At 53.0% G+C, this 21,405-nt stretch overlaps 1 protein-coding gene across 3 annotated transcripts in view; it reads right to left on the reverse strand.

Annotated features, from left to right (window-relative positions):
- ASH1L (ASH1 like histone lysine methyltransferase) overlaps positions 1 to 21,405 on the reverse strand; it is a 102,330-nt gene that overhangs the window by 62,319 nt on the left and 18,606 nt on the right. For all 3 annotated transcript variants that reach the window (XM_077322713.1, XM_077322703.1, XM_077322722.1), the window contains exon 3: positions 6,591 to 11,556. In XM_077322713.1, the coding sequence (XP_077178828.1) occupies positions 6,591 to 11,556 (4,966 nt within the window). The remainder of the gene's footprint in view (positions 1 to 6,590; positions 11,557 to 21,405) is intronic.

Below are 21,405 nucleotides of genomic sequence, written 5' to 3' on the forward strand. Positions count from 1 at the left end.
GGCTTCCTCAGGAGGTAGTGGGTTCTCCATCTTTGGAAATTTTTAAACAGAGGCTGGATAGCCATCTGACGGAGAGGCTGATTCTGTGAAAGCTTAAGGGGGTGGCAGATTACAGTGGATGAGTGATACAGTTGTGAATGTCCTGCAAAGTGCAGGCGGTTGGACTAGATGACCCAGGAGGTCCCTTCCAACTCTATGATTCTATGTCAGGGGCCCTCATGGAAGTCTCTGACCCCACATGAAACCAGACCGCTGCCCTTGGATTTCCTCCTGCTTTAGGAAGGGTGGGCGGTAGAAATCACAAGATACTAAAGCAAAACATTTATGGTACCGCTCGGGGCCAGAGGCTGCTCTTGGGATTCATGCTCAAAGGTACAAAATCTGCCCAGGGCCACTCGCTCCTTCACACCCAACACTTGCATGGTATGGGGAGTTTTTATTCAGAGAGAAGCTGTCCCCAATATTTCCCACATGGCTGGATCTGGAACAGCAAACCGTACTAGATGGTCACTGAATGGGGAGGTATCTGTCTTTCCAACAGCAAATTGGTGGACTGTCATCATGACAATGTTCTTTAAAAAAAATGACTTCTCCCGCTTTCTCTCTTGGTAGTTTTCAGACTTTATTACTAGCAAATGTCCTTTGAAATATTTATATGCATGGAGCTTTCATGAAACGTTTTTGTCCAATTTATAAAACATCACTTTTGCTCGTTGATAGGTTTGACATCGTCCTTTGCTGAGAAACCCAGCAAATACGCCATGGTATTACCCTGGGCCATCCTCCTCCAAGCACGTCAGAGTGGCGTACGTGGGATTCTCCGACTTCATCGACCTTCCCAACATCCCTGGGTGGTAAATTAAGGTGGACAGTGGCCGGCTGGCCCAAGACTTGTTCCATAGCAGTGGGTAATAAATCAAATAAATAAATAAATAAGATCACCTAGGGAACTTTGTACCATTTGGACCTACTTCTCCCTGGTCTTTACAGCAGTGGTCCCCAACCTTTTTTCGGCTGGGGACCGGCAGGGCGATGGCCACGCCCGCGCATCGCACATGCGCGCTGCGCGGCCGAAATCGCACATGCGCGGCCCTAATTCCCTCTCCCTCCCCTCTCGCAGTAAGAAGCTTCCCGGGCCGCAAGCTTGCGGCCTGGGAAGTTTTTTACTTCGGGGGGGGGGGCGGGGAGAGGGAACCGCGGCCCAGCACTGGGCGGCGGTCCGCAGGTTGGGGACCACTGCTTTACAGGGCCCTCTACCCTTACTTATCTTCAGTTCTTAGGGAACTAGATCATAATTATATAGACAAGGAGTTACGTGGGAAGTTTTCCCTCTTTCTGTAAACAGGTGGTCTGATTTTTTTAAAATAGCAACTCAAAGAGCATTTGAGAAGAATACGTATGAATAATTTAAACAATCTATTGCAGTTTACACGATTGTGTCAACCTCCAATCCAATTATTTACATCTGTAAACAAAGAATCGGGAAGTAGAGACAAAACACTCCCTTTGTGCATGGAAGGAAAAAAGAAAAACTCTTTCCAGAGCAGGGATTCCCAACCAGGGGTCTGTGGACACCCAGGGGACTGTGGGAGATCTGGAGGGGGAGCACGGCTTTCCCCTCCTGCCTTAATGGATTTGGCCACAAGCTGGGGAATTGCCCACTTCCATTGCTCCCCCTCCCAAGAGTGAAGGCTCAGGTGGTTTATGCACCTGCATGTCTGTTGTTAGGTGCAAAATCGTGTCGGACCCATTCCGACCCCGTGGACAATGATCCTCCAGGCCTTCCTGTCCTCTGCCATTCCCCGGAGCCCATTTAAGTTTGCACCGACTGCTTCAGTGACTCCATGCAGCCACCTCATTCTCTATCGTCCCCTTCTTCTTTTGCCTTCGATCGCTCCCAGCATTAGGGTCTTCTCCAGGGAGTCCTTCCTTCTCATGAGGTGGCCAAAGTATTTGAGTTTCATCTTCAGGATCTGGCCTTCTAAGAAGCAGTCAGGGCTGATCTCCTCTAGGACTGACCGGTTTGTTCGCCTTGTAGTCCAAGGGACTCGCAAGAGTCTTCTCCAGCACCAGAGTTCAGAAGCCTCAATTCTTTGACGCTCGGCCTTCCTTATGGTCCAACTTTCACAGCCATACATTACAACTGGGAATGTCTACTGCTGCCTTAAACTGCCTTAAACTGCCTCCTGGCTCTCCCCAACTCAGTCATCCTTGAGCCTGCCTGTTAACGCAGGTGGTGATGTCACTTCTGGTAATATGACACTTCTGGGGGACATGGCAGGGAGGTGTGGCCAGTTGGTATCATTTCCGGGGCTCCTTGAACCCTGAAAAATTACTTCAGGGGTGCCTCCACAATCAAAACGTTGAAAATGGCTGTTCTAGAGACAGGTGAACCAGTGAACAGCAGTGAAGTATGTTTGCAAAGGGCCAGAGGAGAACCGGGCTCAAACTGCCACGCAGCCATGAAGTTCGGTGGGTGACCTTGGGCTAACCTCCCACTCACATCTGCCCTAACACACAGGGAAGTGGTAACAATAAAACAAGGAAGAAAAGGGGAAACGGGAAGAGATCACAAAATCACCCCAAATTCTGTGCGGGAGGGGGATAACACAGAGACAGTTCTATACCGAATACTCCATAAAGAATGAAGCACCCCCCCAAGGAAAAAACAGCAGCCATGGAAGATTACAAAACTAGGCAGCGCCCACCATCTACCTATCGTGTGTCGCCTGAGGACAGAAAATGGCTTACTCAGGCCACAACAGACACCCTGTGAGGTAGGTGAGGCTGAGAGAGCCCTGATATCCCTGCTCAGTCAGAAGTTTTATCAGTGCCGTGGCAAGCCCAAGGTCACCCAGCTGGCTGCATGTGGGGAAGTGCAGAATCGGACCCGGCTCCCCAGATCCTAACCACTACACCAAGGGTAGTCAACCTGTGGTCTTCCAAATGTTCGTGGACTACAATTCCCATGAGCCCCTGCCAGTTAAACGCTGGCAGGGGCTCATGGGAATTGTAGTCCATGGACATCTGGAGGACCACAGGTTGACTACCCCTGCACTACACCAAGCTGGCTCTCAGCTTGGGTCTCCCTAACCAGCCCTGCAAAAGCACACAAGGATCTGAAGGTGAAAACTGAATTTATTGACTGATATTTCCATTTTTATTCTGCCCTTCCTCAAAAAGGCTTTCAAGGCAGAAAAATCCATGCATTTCACAGCAGAACAATCGGTGCATTGATGCTTCAGGCTGGAGCAGTTTGTGTGTGAGGGTTCTCAGGTGGAGGTTCTTGACTGCATTAACGTCTGTTTTTCTAATACAAGGAATGCAGAAGTAACTGAAGACTCTGATATGAAGTATTAGGCGGCTCTACGCATTCTGCAGGAGCCAGGACTGGCCAAAGGTCCCTCGGGTGTCCGCTCCATTGCCTGAGCTGCTTTTGCCTTGCTGCTAACGAAGAACGGTTCGTGGGGCTCTGATCTTGGCGCAGTCCGAATGCACTTCTGCAGACCCCTGCTGCACGACATGCTTGAGATGTGGCGAGGAGGAGGCGAGCAAGTCAAGCCGCTGAGCTGAAAAGCTGCTTCCCTGACAAAAACAGCTGCTTCCAATTGTGGGAAAAAGCACTTACGGAAAGCGATATGTTTTCATCTGACTCACCAATTAAATGCACTAGCAGAGAAGCAGTGATTCAGAGGCAGCGCTTGGTGGGCTTCGGCCTCCGACGTCCCTCGCTTCTCTCCTAATTAAAGGCTGTTCCTCATCAAATCCGAGTTGGCTCGCTCAGGGCAATGGCATTCCTCAGGAAATTCCCAGAACTGCACTCACAACCACAACCTGTCGTCTAATCCTGCTTCCCAAAACTTCCCCCGCTGGGGAGGACACCGTTTTAAACTTGGACGAGTTTAGGCTGAGCAATTTGTGGAAGCGGACATCCCGACTCCTTGGAAAGCAGAGGCGGAAATCCAAAAACGGGGGCGGGGAGGGGCCAGCGGCAGAGCCATTTTAGATTTAAGCACAGCGTGGGGAATTCTCCGTAACGATTCGGCATCACGCATACTCCCCGGCCTCGCAAAGTGGGGACTGGATTGGATCCCGCTGATATTGCTCGCTATTGGTGCTGAATGACAAACGCTACTGTTAAAAAATGGATCAACAAGGCAGAATAATTTTTTAATAAAGAACTTCCTAATAGCCATGGCGAGGTCGTTGGCACAAGTCCGGCAGCCACCCCCAAAGGGGTTTATTTGTGCCTTTGGGATGCATATGCAGGGGTGCCTATCAAGTCGCAGCTGTCTTAGGGCAGCTCCATGGGGCTTTCAAGGCAAGACACGTGCCTGCCTTCGTGTAGCGACCCTGGACTTCTGCGGAGGTCTCCCAACCAAATCCCACCCCAGCCAGGGCCAACCCTGCTTAACTTCCAAGATCTGAGAGATTGGGCTAATCTGGGTCATCCAGGTCAGGGACACACGCCGTCTTGTTTCATTGTTCGCTACACTGGAGAGCCACATAGGCAATTCCCATCAACCCAAAGAGCCACGTGCTACCCTGTGCACTCCCCTAAACATGCAAGCAGTGACATAGAATCATAGAAGCATCGAGTTGAAAGGGACCTCATGGGTCATCTAGGGCTAGGCCAGCCCCCTGCACTATGCAGGACACTCACATCCCTATAGCTTATCCAGTGTAACCTGCCACTCCCTTAAGCTTTCACAGAATCAGCCCCTCCGGCAGATGGCTCTCCAGCCTCTGTTTAAAAATTTCCAAAGATGGAGAACCCACCACCTCCCGAGGAAGCCTGTTCCACTGAGGAACCGCTCTAACTTTCAGGAACTTCTTCCGGATGTTTAGATGGAATTTCTTTTGAATTAATTTCAACCCATCCGTTCCGGTCTGTGATTAATTAAATATAATTAATATAATTTTAAAAAACTTTTAATTACCATCGCCTCTGAGCATCTACAAGTTTTCTTTCTTTAAAAAAATGGGCTAGTGTACTGCAATGGTACGCCCAGATTAAAAAACCCTCATAATTTTAAAGTCCTTCACATTGGCATAATCCAGATATAGCTGTCATGCGCAAGGCATAATCCAGATATAGCTGTCATGAGCAAGCTGTGGGCCCATAGCACTACTGAAATTATTCCAGCCCCACCCCACCCCGTCCCTCCATGGGGCAGGTGTCAAAAAGAACAGTGTTCAGAAGAGATTTTGTTTTACAAAAATCACCCCTCTGTTTGCAGAACCAGCCAGGTGGCCAGAAACAGACCTGGAGAAAACATTTACCCACCTTCTGGAGGGCTGAAAATTATTTCTAATTGTCAAGAGCCAGCTTCACGTTTTTTAGTGGCAGGATGGCCGAATGTCTGAGATCTTCCCCATCCTTTCTTGGCTTCCCTTTAGACCTCCCCGCCCCATCTCAGAAGCCCAAAAACATTCTGTTTGTGAGCTACCTGAGATCATGTGTGCTCATCAGGCACAGAAGAGGAGAGAACGTATCCAACACCAGACCTATAACAGGCAGATACGTGACCTCATGTGCCCAGTTTGGCCTCTGGCTTACCTAGCTCTGTCTCACTGAGTGCTCTGACGGGCACTGGCTCTGAGGCAGAGAAAGGTCTTCACTAACATCAGCTACCTGGGGTTTGTATATATTCCAGGCCTGACGCATGCAAAGGTCTCATACAGCCCAAGTTCAACTACACTTAATGGAGAGACCTTGGCCCCTTTTGTCTTCTCGTGGTCAATAGTGCTACTGGCTTCCGGCTCCACTACTGGAGACAGGATCATAGAAACAGAGTTGGAAGAGGCCATACAGATCATCTTGTCCAACCCCCTGCTCAGTGCAGGATCAGCCTCAAGCAGACGTGGCCAAACTGTGGCTCTCCACACACCCATGAACTACAACTCCCATGAGCCCCTACCAGCATGTGTGGGCAGGGGCTTGTGGATATCGTAGTCCATGGACATCTGGAGAGCCACAGTTGGACCACCTCTAGCCTAAAGCAGGGTTAGTCAAACAGCGGCCCTCCAGATGTCCATGAACTACAATTCCCAGGAGCCCCCTGCCAGCATTCGCTGGCAGGGGGCTCCTGGGAATTGTAGTCCATGGACATCTGGAGGGCCGCAGTTTGACCACCCCTAGCCTAAAGCATTTATGATCAGTATCTGCCCAGCCGCTGCATAAAGACTGTCAGTGAGGGAGAGCCGATTCCAATGCTGAACTCCTTGGACTATGAAAAGCACTAGCTGTTCTGGTCTGGGGAAGGCATCTTGTGTGGCCGGGCCCTGAAACCCTCTCTCTTTCTCTCAGTCTGCTGCTGTGACAAAAAAGGTAAAACAAAAAAAAACCCCACGGCACCATAACGACTACTGCCGCTTATTTCAACAAATGAATTTTTGCGAGTCACCACTCGCTTCCAGTGACTTGCAAAGCTCATTCTGCCTTTGGTCCTGCCCGGTAACGACGCTGCCCCTTTGCGATCAAAACGGCAAAAGGGTGAGGAGGGGAACCTCGCCCACTCACTCGACGGGCGCAGGAAGGCCGATCCAAACGACAACTTAACCCTAGCGACAAGGATCTTTTTTCTTACCTGACAACGTTGTGAGCGTCTTCTCCATGGGGGGCAACGTCTCCTTCCTCAGGGGTCGGCTGAGCGGCGCATCCTGGGGGCTGAACAGTCCCGAGCCGTCGGACAGTTTTTTACGCCCACCGGTCGTGGCAGAGCCAGCCCCTCGGCAGCTGCCTATTGCACTGGTAAAAAGGTTGGTGTGCTCATCGCTGCTGGCGGCCTCGGAGCTCGGCGTGATCCGACCCAAAGGCAGGCTGGGCGGAGTGTCCAAACAGTCGATCTGCAGCGGGGCCTGTAACCCCAGCGAGAGGGAACCGGGCTCCACCGGCTCCCTCCTGACCCACTGCTCCTCCCTGCCGAGCAAGCCTTTGGAAGGGGACAGGTGCGGGCAAGCCATGTGGCAACGGTGCTTCTCCTTATGCTTGTATCTCTCGCCCGCCGTCTCCTTCCCAAAGCGGTAGCGTTTCAGGGACTCCAGGACGGTGCGGGAAGAGCCGTTGGCCGCCAGGGCCTCCATGGAGACCTGGGGCTGCTCCGAGGAGCGGTGCTCACGGTGCTTGTGGCGGTGCCGGTGCTTGTGTTCCAGCATCCAGCCGTAGGCCATCTCCGGCGGGACGCTGGGGTGATAGGTGCTCATGGAGAGGAGGGGCGCCCGGCTGGCGGTGAGGAACGCCTCCTGGCGCAGGAGCTTATGCTTTTTCTTGTGGTACTTGGCCGGGTTGAGGAGCAGGTGGCCGGCGTGCACGTACGACGGAGGGGGCAAGGGGGTCGTGAACGAAGGGGAAGGGGGCGGGGGGTAAATGGTCGGAGGGTACCGCCCGTAATAGCCCAGGCCAATCGGGGTGGCAGCGAGGGGAGAAGGAGAGTAAGGCATGCCGTAGGAGGGGTAGAAGCCAGTCCCGGACAGCGGGAAGCTGAGGCTGTGCATGAAAGGCATCTCCGCCATCGCCTCCCTCATTTTGGGGGGCCGGCCCCGCTTCTTCTTCAAGTCCGGCTTCCGGATGTAGTGCAAAGGATCCAGGGGGAAAGTGGGGTGGGTGTAGAAGCTGTTGAAGTTGATCCGGAAAATGGTCGGCAGCAGGTCCCGGGGGATGAAGTGGTGGCTCCGGTGCGTTATCCGGATCTCGCTCAACCGGCTGATCAGCTCCTCCAGCTCGGCCAGGAAGTCCGGGTCCTGCCTGCTGCGCAGCTGCGGGTATTTCTTCTTCCTCTTCCGCTTCTGACGCTTGATCTTGTCGTAGGCCAGGTAGTCGTGGCTCCGGCGCTTGCACTTGTGCTTGTGCTTTTCCTTGAGGCCGCTCAGGACGGTGGAGGCCTCCGGGGGGACGAGGGAGAGGTGGTCGAAGGAGTGCCGCCGTTTCTTCGGGCCGCAGAACTTCTCGGCCCGGTCGGAAGTGCTGTTGTTGTCGGTCCCGATGCCGCTGTCGCTGGGGATCGTCTCGTCGCTGTGGGACTCGCTGATGGGGGAGGGCGTCGCTTCCTTCAGGGAGCTCAGCTCGCTCATGTGGGACGGGGAGTTTGGGAGCAGAGTCGGCGGGGAAAGCCTCCGGCGGGCCTTGGAGGCTTTCCGCATGGCGAGGGTCTGAATCACGCTCCCCTGCCTGGAGTGCAGGTGTAAGTACGGGACGGAGTTCGGCTCCACGAAGCCCATGTCGCTGCTGACCGGGCTCTGGCCCCCGCTCACCCCAGAGGACTGAGAGCAAACCGGCGACGGAAGGATCTCAGAGTTATTCGGTGCAGACGTGAGCAGAGGGGGGACCGCTGGGCCGAGCATCGCCCCCCCTGCCTGCTGGGCGGACTTTTCGAGAACGCTCAGGCTGGCCGCGTTACCCAAGATGCCATTCAGGACAGCTTTGGGCTTCCTGCCTCGCCTTTTTCCTATGTAGATCGTCCCTTTCTTGCTGACGTTGATCTGCTGGCCCAGCTTCGAGCTGAACGTGGCGGCGAGGGTCGACACCGTCGTGTGGAGCTTGGATTGCACTTTCCCTTGATTGGGTTCCGCCGCGGTGGAAGAGAGGATTTGATTCAAGAGCTTTTTCCGCTTCAGCGTCTTCATCTTGTTGATTTTCCTGATGATGGTTTTCATCAGCTGCCCGTTGCTCCGCTTGGTCTCTTTCCGGTCTGGCTCCGCCTCCAGGTCAGGCGCGTTACAGGAGCTGGTTTCCCCGAGTTCCTCCGGGCTTCCAGTCTCGTCGGACATCTCGAAGAAATCCTCGCTCGGCTGCTGGTCGCATTCGGGCTCTAGCGTGTCGGAATTGTCCGAGGTGACGAAGGGGGCGACCGACAGAACGGGGGGCTTCATTTTGACCCCTGACCTGATCTGTCTTTTCGGCCGACCGCGCTTCTTTGGAAAAGCGTGCTCGTCGAGGCTCTGTCGAAACGGAGGAATTTCCACCTCTGGATGCAACACCGGAGGCTCCTGCTCTTCCTTGGACTGCACGGAGAAGACCTTGGAGGCGGGGATCTTCAGGGTGCGCTTGGGGGGCCCTTCCAAGTGGGGCATCTCTTTGGATTTCGACCTGCCCCTTTTGGACTTGTACATCTCGGGGAACAATTCGTCCGAAAGGCACCCGCCGGAAGCCTGCAGGTGAGGACTGTAAAATTTGCTGGGTTCCTTGCCAACGCTGCGAAGCAGAGCGAGGGACTGCATGCTGCCAGATTTGCTCAGCTTTGGCAACTGATGCTTGACGAACTCGTGCTCCGCAAAGGAAGGCGGGCCGGTGTTTTTAAAGAGCTTGGCCTGGTCCAGGCTACTGCTGGACAGCGCGCTGCAAGAAATGTTTTTGAAAAGATCAGGCCTTCCTAGCTCTAGCCCTTTGGGAGGCTGGCAGGCGCCCCTCGACACCACCTTGGTCCACCGTGGCTTTCGTCCTTTCCTCTTCTTCAAGGGCTTGTTTTGGGAGTCGCCACCGCTGCTTGGGGAGTTGCCCCCGTGGCAGGTTTTCCCCGATGCCGTCATGGCACCAATCTTCAGAATGGGTTTGTTGGTAAATAAGCTGGAGAAGCTCACCACCGAAGGGGCGATGGCGGCACGGACGTTTGATTCATTGGCCAAGCTGAACTTTTTGCCTACGGCGGGGCTAGGTTTCGGCGGGTCTGCGTGGGCAGCTTTGGAATCGTTAAACTCCCTTCCGATCCCTCTGCTGGTAGCGTGCGAGCCAGGGCCGGACAGCCTGCTTGCGGCTGAGCGCACCCCGTCGGTGGCAAACGGGGTCTTGCTAATCGGCTCGGAAATTCCTTCTAAGAGCTCTGCCGTGTTATTTAAATGCGATGGGTTGGAAGTCAGCTGAGCCAAGGTCGAAGCGGGGCTTCGGGCTAAAGCGGTGACAGAGGCGGCCGGGGAGGGGGAGGGGAGATTCCCCTCTCCTACAGCGCTGAAAGGTGACTTGGCCGTAGACAGATCAGAAGCGCCACCGGCCGTCCTGAAGTCTGGGGAAGTGCAATAAACTGGCAGCTGCTTGTCGTGCTTCAACGCATCCGCAGTGCCCCTTTCAATGGGCGACGGAGCTTCCTGCTGTGTGCAGGCCCCATCTTTACCTCCACCTGAGATCTCTCTCTGGGCCACCAACTTTTCTGGAATGCTCTCTTTACTCTGCCTTGGGACATGCTTCTCAAACGCTTTAATGCCCCCGCTATCTTTCAAAGGGGCCGCGGGCTCCGGACCATCAAGGTTGATGATGCTTCCGCTACAAAAGCGTTTGAAAGGCTCAGAGGAAGCATGACCAGTGGCTGCTTTTGGAACCCCCGGGTCTCTGCTAGTCAGCCCGGGTGGGCTGCTGGCCCCTGCCGCTTTCTTCCCAGAGTCCTTAAGTGCTAAACTGGGTGGCAGGCCAATCCCCAGTACCTTCTTCCCAGATTCCTTTGTTATCAACCCCACTGGACCAGTCACCCCCGAGAGCTTCTTCCCACAGTCTTTATTAGCCATACCCATTGGACTATTAGTTGTGGGCAGTTTCCCACTTGGACTACTAGTCATGGGCAGTTTTCCACCTGGACTACTAGTCATGGACAATTTTCCACTTGGACTACTAGTCATGGGCAGTTTCCCACTTGGACTACTAGTCATGGGCAGTTTCCCACTTGGACTACTGGTCATGGGCAATTTCTTTCCCAAGTCCTTGTTAACCAGCCCGACTGGGTTATCCGGACCGGGATACTTTTTTCCGGTGTCCTTATTAACCAATCCAACTGGATTGCTGGACACTGGTAATTTTTTTCCCAAGTCTTTGTTGATCAACCCAGGAGCAGGGACAGGCCCTAGCAGCTTTTTACTGGCCTCCTTATTAACCAATCCGATTGGACTGCTAGACCCCAGAAACCTTTTCCCGGACTCCTTGCTCGCTAGCCCAACCGGCACGCCAGTCACTGGCGGTTTCCTTCCACTTTCCTTGCTGATCAATCCTATCGGAGAGGTAAGGACCGGCGGCTTCTTCCCGCAATCCTTATTGCTAACTAATCCAGCTACGCTAGGGCATGTCCCTGGTTGCTTTTTAGGCCCGGAGTCTTTGCTGATCAACCCGGCTCCACCGCTCATCCCTGGCACCTTCTTTGCAAAATCCTTATTGCCCAGCGCAGCACCCATATTGCCGGCGCCAGGAAGTTTCTTTACAAAGTCCTTGCTAGCTGCCACGGTCGGGGTCCCGGTCGGCGGGAGCTTCTTTCCGGAGTCTTTAGCAAACTCGGAAGCAACTCCCATGGCTGGCTTCTTTTGCTTCGTTTTGGAAGACTTCAGTGGGGGACAAGTGGCGATGAGCTGGGCCAATTTCTCTGTTACGGTGGTGGCTCCGTTGATCGGAGCTCTGTCCTTTGAGTCTGGATCACGGCTACTGACTGGAGCGGAAAGGGCCGACTTCCCATGATCTGACGCTTCAGAGTGCAAGGGCGACGGTTTCTTCGAAAGCGGACTGCTCTCCCTCAGCCTGCCCTCGGCCGTGGAGCATTCAACAGCTGTGCTTTCTCCACCTTTCTTGTACAGTTTTGTTGAGTCCTGAATATTTGAAAAGAAAAAAGAAACAGGTTTAATAATCTAAGTAACAAAAAAGCAAATGCATTCTTGTTATCGTTTTAGTTTAAAGCTGGCAGGGACAAAGAAAAAAAAATAAAATCTAACCTACTCACACCACAAGCAAACTTTCATGTGCCAGCAGTAACATCATATTAGGAGAAGAGTTGATTCTTATATACTGCTTTTCCCTATCCAAAGTCTCAAAGCGTCTTACAGTCTCCTTCCCTTTCCTCTCCCCACAACAGACACCCTGTGAGGTAGGAGAGGCTGAGAGAGCCCTGAGATTACTGAAGAAGAAGAAGAGTTGGCTCCTCTATGCCACTTTTCTCTACCTGAACGAGTCTCAAAGCGTCTTACAGTCGCCTTCTCTTTCCTCTCCCCACAACAGACTCCCTGTGAGATAGGTGGGGCTGAGAGAGACGATATTACTGGAGAAGAAGAAGAGTTGGTTCTTATATGCCGCTTTTCTCTACCCAAAGGAGTCTCAAAGTGGCTTACTCAAAGAGTCTCAAAGTGGCCATCCCTTTCCTCTCCCCACAACAGACACCCTGTGAGGGAGGTTAGCCTGAGAGATCCCTGAGATTACTGAAGAAAAAGAATTGGTTTTTTAATGCCACTTTTCTCTACCTGAAGGAGTCTCAAAGCGGCTTACATTCACCTTCCCTTTCCTCTCACTACAACAGACACCCTGTGAGGGAGGGGAGGCTGAGAGAGCCTGCTCGGTCAGAACAGCTTTATTAGTGCTTTGGCGAGCCCAAGGTCACCCAGTTGGCTGCATGTGGAGGAGGAGCAGTGAATCAAACCTGGCTCGCCAGATTAAAAGTTGGTGCTCCTAACCACTATGCCAAGCTATGCAGATTTCTATTGCCCTATTTTCTAGTAAGGTGAACACTGACCTTGCCATTTTAAGGGGAAAAGAAATATTTTTTTTAAGTACTGCAGAGCTAAAGAACAGGCATCAAAGGACAGAGAGGCTGTGAAGGATAATGAGAGCAAGTGAACTATAGTGGCTAGAATGTCAGATTAGAACTGGGGAAATCTAGGTTCAAGTCGTCACTCAGGCATGAAGTTCACTGAGTAACCTTCAGCCCAAAAGTCTCTCAATCTACCTCAAAGCGTTGTAGTGGAGATTAAATTGCGGTAAGCAGGACTCCTATAAACTACTCTGACTTTATTTTTTTAATGTATATCCCAGCTTTGTCCCCAAGGGGAGTTGAAGCAGCATATATCGCTTCTCTCTCCTCCGTTTTGAACTCACAACAACCCCGTGAGGTGGGTAAGGTTGAGAGGGTCTGACAGGCCCATAGTCACTGAGTGAGCTTCCCATGGCAGAGTGGGGATTCAAACCTGGGTTTCCCAGTTCCTGGTGCAACACTTAAACCACTACACCCAGCTGGGATATATGTATCTGGATAGATACTCCAGTGGGGAGCCCACGTTAATGTCTTGCAGCCAAGCAAAACAATTCTGCAGCTCCTTGGAGACTAATCGATTGATTCTAATATAAGCTTTCATGTCTTGAGTCCTGGGTTACATACCGCAAAGGGAATCCTCAGCTAGGCAGATTTTTTTATACACTGAGAAAAGGAAACGGAAGACCTGGCTTGTGACATTTCTCACGCAAAACGGAAAAAAATAAAGATAAGCTAATTCAAAAAAGTCATAACGCAGACTGGTTAAATTCAGCAAATTAACCCCTGTAGAGACTGAGAAAAGACCCCCTGGTCAAACACGTTGAAGGATTCTTGTATTAAGTGCCCTTCATGGCGCTCCCGGCCCTATGAACGAATGACCTCCAAAACATCCTATCTTTACCAACCTTGCTGTGGGTTTTGCAAACTGAGGGCTGCGGCTTCCTCTTTAGAATCATAGAGTTGGAAGGGCCATACAGGCCATCTAGTCCAACCCCCTGCTCAATGCAGGATCAGCCCAAAGCATCCTAAAGCATCCAAGAAAAGTGTGTATCCAACCTTTGCTTGAAGACTGCCAGTGAGGGGGAGCTCACCACCTCCTTAGGCAGCCTATTCCACTGCTGAACTACCCTGGCTGTGAAATTTTTTTCCTGATATCTAGCCTATATCGTTGTAGTTTAAACCCATTTCTGCATGTCCTCTCCTCTGCAGTCTGAACCAATCTCATGTGAGGGCATCCCCTTTTCCTGCTGCCTTCAACTTTTCCTGGCATTATTAATTTTCCCAGCGACTCTTGTCTTCTCATAATGTGAGCAAAGTACAATAGCCTCAGAATGAATTCTAGGTCAGCAGTTTCCCAAGGGAGTCTTTCTACTTCCCTTGCTGGAGAACGCTGACTTTCCAATCAGCAACTGAGTACGCTGGACGATTTACTTTCTAAACACTGCCATGTAACTAAGTAACAGGCATATAATCACCACTTTATATCTTAAGAAGAGCCTCTTTTCTCTACCCGAAGGAGTCTCAAAGTGGCTTACAATCGCCTTCCCTTTCCTCTCCCCACAACAGACACCCTGTGAAGGAGGTGAGGCTGAGAGAGCCCTAAGATTACTGAAGAAGAGTTGGTTCTTATATGCTGCTTTTCGCTGAAGGAATCTCAAAGTGGCTTACAGTCACCTTCTCTTTCCTCTCCCCACAACAGACACCCTGTGAGGTGGGTGAGGCTGAGAGAGCCCTGATATTACTGCTCGGTCAGAACAGCTTTATCGAGCCCAAGGTCACCCAGCTGGCTGCATGTGGGTGAGAAGCAGGGAATCAAATCCAGTTCACCAGATTAGAAGTCCGCACTCCTAACCGCACCTCCAAGTTGGCACCAACACCTTACGGTCCTGTCCAACACGCTCCAGCTCCTTAGGCAGCATCTCATAGCTAAATGATATAAAGGAGGCATTCTTAAAATTAGCTATACAATGTAGGAAAAGGCATCAGTACCCAGGCTACTACAGGATGGGTCCCAAAGAGCAACAACCATAACTGACTGATGATTGCAGAACTCCCAACTAAAAGCGCTTGAATCTACCAGCAGAGAATTGCAGCCCATTCTGGGCAAGGATGCTCAGGTCAGTCACTGGGTGACTGAACAAACAGATGCAAGCACGGCAAAGAGCAGCAAGGTTAAGAAATTGTGGGAGAATGCTTCAGTCTTCCAGAACTCTCCGTGGCTGGCCGGAAAGCAGCATCCTCCAATGAAGGAAACTGGACACAAGACCATGAGGTTGCCTTATACTGAATCACCACACTGGTTCATCAAGGTCAGTATTTGGCTACTCAAGACGGGCAGCTGGAGAGGGTCTCGGGCAAAGATCTTTGACATCACTGACCTCCCGGGTCCTTTTGGTTTGGCGTAGTAGAGCCAGTTTGGTGTAGTGGTTAGGAGTGCGGACTTCTAATCTGGCATGCCGGATTGGATTCTGCGCTCCCTCACATGCAGCCAGCTGGGTGACCTTGGGCTCGCCACAACACTGATAAAACTGTTCTGACTGAGCAGGAAATATCAGGGCTCTCTCAGCCTCACCTCCCTTACAGGGTGTCTGTTGTGGGGAGAAGAAAGGGAAGGCAATTGGAAGCCGCTTTGAGACTCCTTTGGGTAGAGAAAAGCGGCATATAAGAACCAACTCTTCTTCTTCTTCTTTCAACTGGAGACGGTTCACTGCTGAGCTATAGCCCCTCAAAGGGAGAAGCTTGCTGAATCAAACAGGTTTCAATTGGGAAGGGAGGGAACTAAGTATTCTGTGCTATTCACTGGAGCTTCTCTGTATTACGATGGCTCTTAAATCTCTGCGTGAAAATCGCTTTCTGTTCACCTGAATGAAACTCTTAACTCGGTTTTCAGCAATCTTGGGGAACAAGTGGCTCTACTGTAAGAAAGAGTTCGCCTCTTTTAGAAACGACTATTTAACTTCCTGCATATCAGGATCAAGATGCGTAACCACGTTAGCCTGCCTCTAGCAGACGAAAAGAGCAAGCATCCAACAGTACCTAAAGAACAACAAAATTTGTGGCAGGGGAGGACAGAATCTCTCAACCAGGGTTTCAGGACACCCTGGGGTCCCTTGCTGACCCTGGGAGGGTTTTTTGAATGGGTGGAAGTTTATTTTTATATATATTTAAAATCTGTTAAGCAAATGGCCATTCATGGGCCTGGAGGGGGTGGGAAAGAGAGGAGCCCTGGGTGGGCATGCACACAGGTATCCTTCCCAACCATATTCTGCACAATCCTGACACTTCTGTGGTTTCTGGAAGACTGAAGGATGTTTCAGGGGTTTCCAAACAGTAAAAAAGTTAAGAAAGGCTAGGGTAGGAGCTTTCATAAGTCACTGAAGGAGGGAGCAATGACTCAAGAAAGCTCCTACCCTGCCACAAATGTTGCTAAAGATTAACAGTTGCTGCTGGCCTCTACCTATTTCTACTAATACAATCCTATTACCTGTGGGGGGGGGGAGAAAGCCCTCCTTAATAATTCCGTTTTACATAGTTTGCAGAATGGGAGACGTCCTAACCTCAACAGACAGGCTATTCCGTAGGGCGGGGATGCATGTCTACAGGCAGTTAGTGATTCCGGCTATTTGCAGGTTGACACCCAGATGAGCAAAACTAATCTGTCAGTAGTTTGAATGGAGGTTGTTAACTTATCGGCTCGGTTCGATATCTGGATCCTTCAGTTGCCAAGCCAGATATCAGATAGTTCTTATCATTTTTATTAACGTTGTTTCACTGCCAAGTCACAGCTGACTTACGGCAACACCGTAGTGTTTCCAAGGTGGAAGACATTGTTTGCTACTGCCCACCTCCTTGTCATGATCCTCATATTCCTTGGAGGTTTCCCATCCTACTACAATCCAGAGTTGACTCCGCTTAGCTTCAGAGACCTGATAAAATCAGGCTAGCCTCTTCCAAGTCAGTGCAGTTCTTATCATGAACAGCTTTAAAAAGGAGGATAGGCAGATTCATGGAGGACAGGTCTATCAGGGGCTGCTTCTCATGGGCCCATGATGCACGGCCGCCGAAACGGCGATTTCGGGTCACATGGAAAACACAGAGGGTGAAGAAGCAAAGCAAACTGCTTATGCACGGGATGGGACGCAACGGCAGCAAAACCCAGAGTAACTGATTCTGCACGCGGCGACCCTGGCGCCGCTTCTGGTTGCACCCTGGTCACCCGGAAGCTGCACTTTCTTCCGTGTTTCGCTAACGCTGCTTTTTCAGCGGCATGCACCGAATCTGCGGCCGGTTGCAGCCGGCTCCGTGCGTTATCGTGATTTTAGTCGCCGCATTTCACCCCGAATGCGTGCTATCCCCCCCCCCCCGTGCATAATGGGCCATGGTGACTCAAGGGAAACTCCACGTTCAGAGACGGTCAACCTCTGGAACCCAATGGCCAGAGATATCCTCAGGGGTAGGCCTCAGCCTCTCTGCCCTATTGTTGGCCCTCCAGAGGAACTGGTTGGGGCCACTGTGTGAGGCAGGATGTTGGACTACATAGACCAACAGTCTGATCCAGCAAGGCTCTTCTTATGAGGGGAAGGCCTCAGCCTCCCTGCCCTGTTGCTGGCCCTGCAGAGGGACTGGCTGGCCCCTGTGTGAGGCAGGAGGCTGGACTGGAGGGACCTCCCTGGTCTGACCTAGCAGGGCTCTCTTGTGTCCTTATGAGGGGAAGGCCTCGGCCTCCATGCCCTGTTGCTGGCCCTGCAGAGGGACTGGTTGGCCCCTGGGTGAGGCAGGAGGCTGGACTGGAGGGACCCTCCCTGGTCTGACCCAGCAGGGCTCTCCTGTGTCCTTATGAGGGGAAGGCCTCGGCCTCCCTGCCCTGTGGCTGGCCCTGCATAGGGACTGGCTGGCCCCTGTGAGGCAGGAGGCTGGACTGGATGGACCCTCCCTGGTCTGCCCCAGCAGGGCTCTCCTGTGTCCTTATGAGGGGAAGGCCTCGGCCTCCCTGCCCTGTTGCTGGCCCTGCAGAGGGACTGGCTGGCCCCTGGGTGAGGCAGGAGGCTGGACTGGAGGGACCCTCCCTGGTCTGACCCAGCAGGGCTCTCCTGTGTCCTTATGAGGGGAAGGCCTCGGCCTCCATGCCCTGTTACTGGCCCTGCAGAGGGACTGGCTGGCCCCTGTGTGAGGCAGGAGGCTGGACTGGAGGGACCTCCCTGGTCTGACCTAGCAGGGCTCTCTTGTGTCCTTATGAGGGGAAGGCCTCGGCCTCCATGCCCTGTTGCTAGCCCTGCAGAGGGACTGGCTGGCCCCTGTGTGAGGCAGGAGGCTGGACTGGAGGGACCCTCCCTGGTCTGACCTAGCAGGGTTCTCTTGTGTCCTTATGAGGGGAAGGCCTCGGCCTCCCTGCCCTGTTGCTGGCCCTGCAGAGGGACTGGCTGGCCCCTGGGTGAGGCAGGAGGCTGGACTGGAGGGACCCTCCCTGGTCTGACCCAGCAGGGCTCTCCTGTGTCCTTATGAGGGGAAGGCCTCGGCCTCCATGCCCTGTTACTGGCCCTGCAGAGGGACTGGCTGGCCCCTGTGTGAGGCAGGAGGCTGGACTGGAGGGACCTCCCTGGTCTGACCTAGCAGGGCTCTCTTGTGTCCTTATGAGGGGAAGGCCTCGGCCTCCATGCCCTGTTGCTAGCCCTGCAGAGGGACTGGCTGGCCCCTGTGTGAGGCAGGAGGCTGGACTGGAGGGACCCTCCCTGGTCTGACCTAGCAGGGCTCTCTTGTGTCCTTATGAGGGGAAGGCCTCGGCCTCCATGCCCTGTTGCTGGCCCTGCAGAGGGACTGGCTGGCCCCTGGGTGAGGCAGGAGGCTGGACTGGAGGGACCCTCCCTGGTCTGACCCAGCAGGGCTCCCCTGTGTCCTTATGAGGGGAAGGCCTCGGCCTCCCTGCCCTGTGGCTGGCCCTGCAGAGGGACTGGCTGGCCCCTGTGTGAGGCAGGAGGCTGGACTGGATGGACCCTCCCTGGTCTGCCCCAGCAGGGCTCTCCTGTGTCCTTATGAGGGGAAGGCCTCGGCCTCCCTGCCCTGTGGCTGGCCCTGCAGAGGGACTGGCTGGCCCCTGTGTGAGGCAGGAGGCTGGACTGGAGGGACCTCCCTGGTCTGACCTAGCAGGGCTCTCTTGTGTTCTTATGAGGGGAAGGCCTCGGCCTCCCTGCCGTGTGGCTGGCCCTGCAGAGGGACTGGCTGGCCCCTGGGTGAGGCAGGAGGCTGGACTGGAGGGACCCTCCCTGGTCTGACCCAGCAGGGCTCTCCTGTGTTCTTACGAGGGGAAGGCCTCGGCCTCCCTGCCCTGTTGCTGGCCCTGCAGAGGGACTGGCTGGCCCCTGGGTGAGGCAGGAGGCTGGACTGGAGGGACCCTCCCTGGTCTGACCCAGCAGGGCTCTCCTGTGTCCTTATGAGGGGAAGCCCTCAGCCTCCCTGCCCTGTTGCTGGCCCTGCAGGGGGGCTGGCCTCTGTGTGAGGCAGGATGCTGGACTAGACAGACCAGTGGACTGAACCAGCCGGTTCTTATAGGAGTGAAAGGGACAGAAAAGGAGCAAGGCCCTTACAAATTAGGATTCGTAGGTGGTCTACTACAAGGGAGAATGGGGTGGAAGCCTTGACCTGCCCTCCAACCCTCACCGCAAAATAGTTCTTCACCCCAATGAGCTGCTGATCAGGGCTTTAAGGAGACTGGAGAAGGAAGCGCTTGGGAGTTTTCCAACGCTGGCAAGAGGTTGCTTTTCCTCTCTCCCTTGATCCCTTTAGAGTTTCTCGCTACAAGAGCACGCCCATATCCCATTACCAGGGCTGCACAATTACAGACTTTAAGGAATTCTTCCATTCATACATTTCAGTAATTAATATTTCATTTGCAGCACCTCAAGCATGCAAGGGGATTTCCAGAACGCAGGGAGGAACAAGTCCCCCACTGCCAAAGAGCTTATATTCGAAGGGAAGACATGATTTAGTACACGCAAGGCAGACATAAAACAGGCAAGGGAAGGAAATGGGAGGCTGGCCGTTCTGCAGCTGGGCTGCAACTGCTCTGGGAGCAGCAGCAGCAGCCTGATGCTTGAAGCTTGAAAGAAATTCTGCCTGCCTTGCAACGAAGGGGGGATGGGGAAGATGAGGAGCAGGTTGAGCCCTGAGCAAGGAGCAGGAGCTACAGAAAGGGCCGCTGGGTTCTTCCCCAATGGAAACAAAACACCCGCCGAGAAGGAAAGCCCGGCTTGAATTTGCAGCTGGCACTAACCGGAAAAGACAATAATGCTGAGGAAATATTAAGGCAGTAGGAAAATGAGGCCAGCTGACTCAGCTGAGGAAGCCACGGCCCTCAGTCTGCAAGGCTGTTAACTAGTGTGTGTTTTGGAGGTCATTAATTCCTAGGGTCTACCGTAAGCCACTTGATGGAACTTAACACGCACCCAGGGTCAATTCTGCACTTTGTCCAGATGGCTTTTGATTACAATAAGTGATGGTGCCTAATCTTAAGAAGGAGAAGAAGAGTTGGTTCTTCTATGCCGCTTTTCTCTACCCGAAGGAGTCTCAAAGTGGCTTACATTCGCCTTCCCTTTCCTCTCCCCACAACAGACACCCTGTGAGGTAGGTGAGGCTGAGGGAGCCCTGAGATTACTGAAGAAGAAAAGTTGGTTCTTATATGCCATATAGAGGATGGAGCAGAGTTGTTCTCTCTTGCCCCAGAGGGACAGACCAGAACCAATGGGATGAAATTAATTCAAAAGAAATTCCGTCTAAACATCCGGAAGAAGTTCCTGACAGTCAGAGTGGTTTCTCAGTGGAACAGGCTTCCTAAGGAAGTGGTGAGTTCTCCACCTTTGGAAATTTTTAAGCAGAGGCTGGATAGCCATCTGACAGAGAGGCTGATTCTGGGAAGGTTCAAGGGGGTGGCAGGATATAGTGGATGAGTGATAGGGTTGTGAGTGTCCTGCATAGTGCAGGGGGTTGGACTAGATGACCCATGAGGTCCCTTCCAACTCTATTATTCGATGATTCTATGGATCTGGTTTCACACAGCTGAGGTGGGATGCCCATCAGGATGGGTCCCGGAGCTCCCACGCTTAGCTGTCATGGCAAACCACCTCTGCGCAAACAGGCAACATTAGGTTCCCATAGATTCTGACCGCCTCCAAGGCCAGTGTTTTCTTCCCCCCTCCACCAGTCCCGAACCGTAACCAGGTCCATCCATGACTCTAGGCCCCGCTGTGACAGAGGGTGGATGCCTCTGGATCCCGCTCCGTTGTTTACTTTAAAAGCTGCTGGTGCTGGAGGGATTTTGTAGCACGGAAGAGAAAGACAGACAGAAGAGAGACTTGGCCCGCAGCCCAGCCTCCCCGCGGCAACTGCAATTGTACGCAGATTCTCGCTGGAGCCTTACGGCTGTGGGGAGAGCAGGGCTTCCGCCTCCCTCGCGTACATGTGTGGGACAGGCAGCTGAAGAGGCAGCCGCAATCCGTTCGACAGCGCTAGAGTCCACATCAAGGGCCCTTTCTCGTTCCCAAAATAGCCACTGAGGATGCTCGGGGCTCCCTTACATGGAAAAAAAGCCTCGCTTCAGAGTTGGCAATTCTGCCCAGGGTTGGGGCATGCGAGCTGAGGGCAGCGTTCTCTCGAGGGTACACGAATCGCCCCAGTCACAGTTCGTTGAGACAGGCTTTTCTGCACAGCGTTCTCTCCACTGTGTCCTCCCAACCCCCGGCTTCTGTTTCATTCTCCTGGACTTCAGCTCAGGCACAGGCAGGCAATTTAATAGTTTACTTCCTCCGGCCAGCCGCGGTTGAGCGGGGAGGAGGGCAGCTCTCCAAGCCACCCATGGAGACCTTAAAAATGATCCCCACCCATTATGGATGCCTGTAACTGCTCATTCGGTGGGCCCTTCACCCAA

This window comes from Paroedura picta, chromosome 1 (genome assembly GCF_049243985.1).
Source record: "Paroedura picta isolate Pp20150507F chromosome 1, Ppicta_v3.0, whole genome shotgun sequence".
Taxonomy (NCBI): domain Eukaryota; kingdom Metazoa; phylum Chordata; class Lepidosauria; order Squamata; family Gekkonidae; genus Paroedura; species Paroedura picta.